The following is a 4324-nucleotide window of genomic DNA, read 5'->3' as shown; positions in this document are numbered from 1 at the left end:
GTTACCTGTCTCCCTCGTGGATTTCATTACACAAGTCACAGTTTTTGTCAAGTGCCTGATAATGCATCACTCAAGGCAATACATTTGCATGCATTCATATGTAATTCCCCCCCACCCACCCCTCTTCCAATATGTGAGATATTCTTATTCACCATCATATGCCCAAGTTGTTTGTACCTAAGAGGTCGTAACCCTACGTCTAACAAATTCCCTTGCAAAGTCGCTCACAAGCAACCACCAGCTCTGTTCACGGGTGACTATGAGAGGAAGTCAATGATGACACAAACATCTGGTACATACAGAAATCATGGAATGGCCTTCACACAACAACGGCGTGTTGTGCCGAGATTCCCACAACGATGACTACAATCAAAGGCTGGTCTCTCACGAGTTATTTCAACTTCAGTACACAAGCCAACTAACGATTTACACAGCCCAATCCTAATCCAATTCTAAGCCATCATCCCAATTGCTCTTCCGTAGTCCCAAGAATAATGCGCGTCCCTTGAGTTGCATTTCAAAGCTACTTAATTTGAGTGCAATTGTCTCTAACGCCAAGCGTACAAAAAACATAAATTGTGAATTGCCTGCTGCTGCTCATGAGCCAACAGGCTGATGGGACAGAGAGATCCTGTGACTACAAAGACGTGGGCTTGTGTATAAGACATTCACCACTTAAGAAACATTTTCTCCTTTTCAAATGGTCCACTCACAAAATAAACTCTGAACAGTGATATTGATTCTTGCACATGAGTCCTGTGAAATCAAACACAGTGACAGCTCGAGGAAGCCCTACAGTCTACAAACTCCAAGGCAGACATCACAAACTACATTAACACAGACCAGCAGTTCCCAGCCTCTGGTCCGTGGGCCACTGTCCATCTGCAAGGCCGTGGGTACACTTGCCAGTGGAACTGTTGCAGATCCGTACTACGTTTTTTTTAAACAAAACATTTACCGACTGCCCATTGCACAATTATTTAGATGATTTAATTAATAGCAAGTTAATGTTTTTTATTGCTTTTTAATGAACAGGGTTGTTTTGAATGTTATGGCGGATGCTATTCCCACGTGGTGGTCAACGAAGATGTCTTGATTGGCTGTGGTCGGCGGGGCCAGAACGGTTGGGAACCACTGACTTATACAATTTACATTTCTAATGAGATTAGATATGAACATCAGTTTACATTATTGATGCTTACTTGTAATTATTATTCGGCATGCATATATCATTACTACGAACGTCTTGCCAGTCGCTTATATATTAGAATTTACCAACGCAAAACGATTTAAAGTATACAGCAAAAAAAGCAAGATGGCAGCAAGTTACAGGATTAAGTTAAGTGGCTTTCACCTGGTAATTAACTCATTCCAAGCTTTTCAAGTGATTGCATTGCGTTAAAGTGCTTATGAGCATCAACAAAAGCTCTCGGGAAAGCCGAGAAACACAGGACTTGCAAAGCAATTCATAGTGCGGTAATCATTTCATAATTGAAACTAATTCAAACAAGGCCATGTCGGTATCTGAAACGATAGATTATAAACACATACAAATTGCATACCATTCGAGATTTCAAAAAACAAACAAACGTCGGAAATATTTTCACATATGTGTTAAGCATTCGGAAAAAAGCAATGTATGTATAAAGATAAGTATAAAAGTAAACAAAAGATATGAAAATACTGCCAATGTATTTCAAAAAGGTAAATAACCCCCACCCGAAAACAAAACATGGAAAAACATGTAAAGTACACAGAGGCTACATGAATTTAAGACAAAAGGGTGGAACATTTCCAACCAATGGCCACGTGGCCTTCACACATCGGTGGGCTTGCACTGATGCTCAAAGCTGTTGGCCACATATGTGTGTGTGCGCGTGTTGTCGCTCTTGCTCATAGAGCCTGGTGCGTGGACGGGCGTGCTCGGCGCGCTCCTCCTCAGCGACTGGACGATTGACATCCTGGCGGCAGAGTGCTCCGGAGAGTGGGCCTTGCCAGAGTGCGAGTCGTCGACGTCGGTCTCGCGGTGGTAGAAGTAGTTGAAGTTGGACACGATGACGGGCACGGGCAGCGCGATGGTGAGCACGCCCGCGATGGCACACAGCGACCCCACCGCCTTGCCACCCACCGTCACGGGTACCTTGTCACCGTAGCCAACCGTCGTCATGGTGACCACGGCCCACCAGAACGCATGCGGGATGCTCGTGAAGTACGTTTTAGGCTCGTCCACCTCGGCGAAGTAGGCGGCGCTCGAGAAGAGGATGACGCCGATGAAGAGGAAGAAGATGAGCAGCCCCAGCTCGCGCATGCTCGCCTTGAGCGTCTGGCCCAGGATCTGGAGGCCCTTGGAGTGGCGCGACAGCTTGAAGATCCGGAATACGCGCACCAGGCGGATGACGCGCAGGATGGCGAGCGACATGGTCTGCTGACCGTTGCCCTGCTGCTCGGCCAGCTCCATTCCGAGTGTGATGAAGTACGGCATGATGGCCACCACGTCGATGCTGTTCATGATGTTTTGGAAGAACGCAGTTTTGCTAGGGCACGATAGGAATCGTGCGACGAGCTCGAAGGAAAACCACACGATACAAAGGGTTTCCACCAGAAAAAATGGATCCGTGGCAAAACTGGCGGTTGAAGAAATTTCGGTGGCATTGAACTGCTCTTCTTGATCAACATGGTCTCGGAATTGCGGCAGCGTTTCCATGCAGAAGATGAAAATTGACACTAAGATGACGACAACGGAGAGAATCGCGACGAGGTGGGCCGCACTCGAGCTCTCGGGGTACTCGAAGAGCAGCCAGACCTGGCGTTTGAGCTCCGACTCGGGCAGCGGCCTCTCCTCCTCGCGGATGTAGCCCTCATCCTCGCGGAAGCGCTGGATCGTCTCCTCGCCAAGCTCGAAGAAGCGGATCTCCTCGGAGAACAAGTCGAAGGGGATGTTGGCGGGCCTGCGCAGCCGCCCGCCCGACTGGTAGTAGTAGAGGATGGCGTCGAAGCTGGGCCGGTTGCGGTCGAAGAAGTACTCGTTGCGCAGGGGGTCGAAGTGCTGGGCGCGTCGCGCGGGGTCGCCCAGCAGGGTGTCGGGGAACTGGGCGAGCGTCCGCGCGCACGTCTCGAACTTCATGCCGGCCACGTTGATGACCACGCGCTCGTTGCTGTCGAGGAGGTGCGCACGTATGTCCTCTCGCGTGACGGCGCGCACGCAGTCACGCGTCTCGTTCGTCGGGTTGTAGAGGCTGCCCGTGCTGCCATGGCCCGTGATGCTGTTGTTGGCGCTGGCGATGGTCATGGCTGGACAGTGCCTGGGAGTTTATGTAGAGATCTGCGAGTGAAAGAGAGAGAGAGAGAGTATGAAGCGGAGTACGTACTTGTTGAAGGATATTTTATAATTATTATTATGAATGATTATTAATAATTCTCATCATCAGGTGGGTTGTTGCACTGTTGTATTGCAGGATCATGAGGTCTTAAAATGCAGCAATCCATCTGGATCTTGCACGCAGGCTGATTTCATCGCTCCATCTCCGTAGTTCCAATCCTCTCAGGTAGTGAGATTGACTTCCCCAAAAATCTGGAAGGTCTAAGTCTCCATTCTTTTTTAGGATAGGTTAGGTAATTGGATTTAAGTCGAGAGAGTCATTCAAATTTTGGGTTTTTTTCAAGATATCATCGGGAATGTTGATGTGGAGAAGAAAGTAGTTTTGGGAGCAACACCATAGTAACTTTGTTCACTCGACCCAAAAGTGAAATTAGGGTATTCCTGGTGTTGAGAGCCTGAATGGAATTACTCTGATACACTTGGGTTCGATTATTTGTCATGTATACGCCCCCAGGTTTTTTTTAATACGAACCCAAACCGAACAGTCCTTCGAGAGGTATACATGTGAACCAAATGCGCAGCAAACCAAAGTATCATGTTTTCGAGTATGAGACCTATAAGGTGGAATTTGGATCTGTCCCCCCGCCCGCCCACCGTGGATGCCCCCAGATAGTTCAAGATGTCTGATTGCCCGGTAAAGGGACAACCACGGGGTCAAAGTCATGGAGAATTGAGGTTAAGCGGCCTTATCTTCGAAGAGTTTGAACGTGTTTTGCGTGAAACGTTCCCTTAACCCAGTGCTTCTTACCTTTTTCATTCCACGGCACCTTTTTCTGGGCTTGTTCTATCTCTCAGCTCTGCATGCCATGAAGAAGGACCTTTGTCCAAAAACATTGCCTATTTTATATATTTGGTTCTCTTAAAGACAGTGTCATTGACGAAGGTGTTGGGAGTGTGTCGATGTTTGTCTGAACAGCTATGCGTTTAAAGCAGTGGTTCTCAATA

At 47.8% G+C, this 4324-nt stretch overlaps 1 protein-coding gene across 1 annotated transcript; it reads right to left on the bottom strand.

Moving 5' to 3' along the window:
• Nucleotides 1–451: 451 nt before the first annotated feature.
• LOC144719541 (potassium voltage-gated channel subfamily A member 3-like) lies at nt 452–3315 on the bottom strand. The gene has a single exon (XM_078595570.1). It carries the CDS (start codon nt 3287–3289, stop codon nt 1817–1819), a length of 1473 nt encoding a protein of 490 aa, XP_078451696.1. The 5' UTR covers nt 3290–3315; the 3' UTR covers nt 452–1816.
• Between the last annotated feature and the right edge of the window lie 1009 nt (nt 3316–4324).

The sequence above is a fragment of the Lampetra planeri genome, chromosome 6 (assembly GCF_965212315.1).
Source record: "Lampetra planeri chromosome 6, kcLamPlan1.2.h2, whole genome shotgun sequence".
Taxonomy (NCBI): Eukaryota; Metazoa; Chordata; class Hyperoartia; order Petromyzontiformes; family Petromyzontidae; genus Lampetra; species Lampetra planeri.
This window is presented reverse-complemented; position numbering and strand designations above follow the sequence as displayed.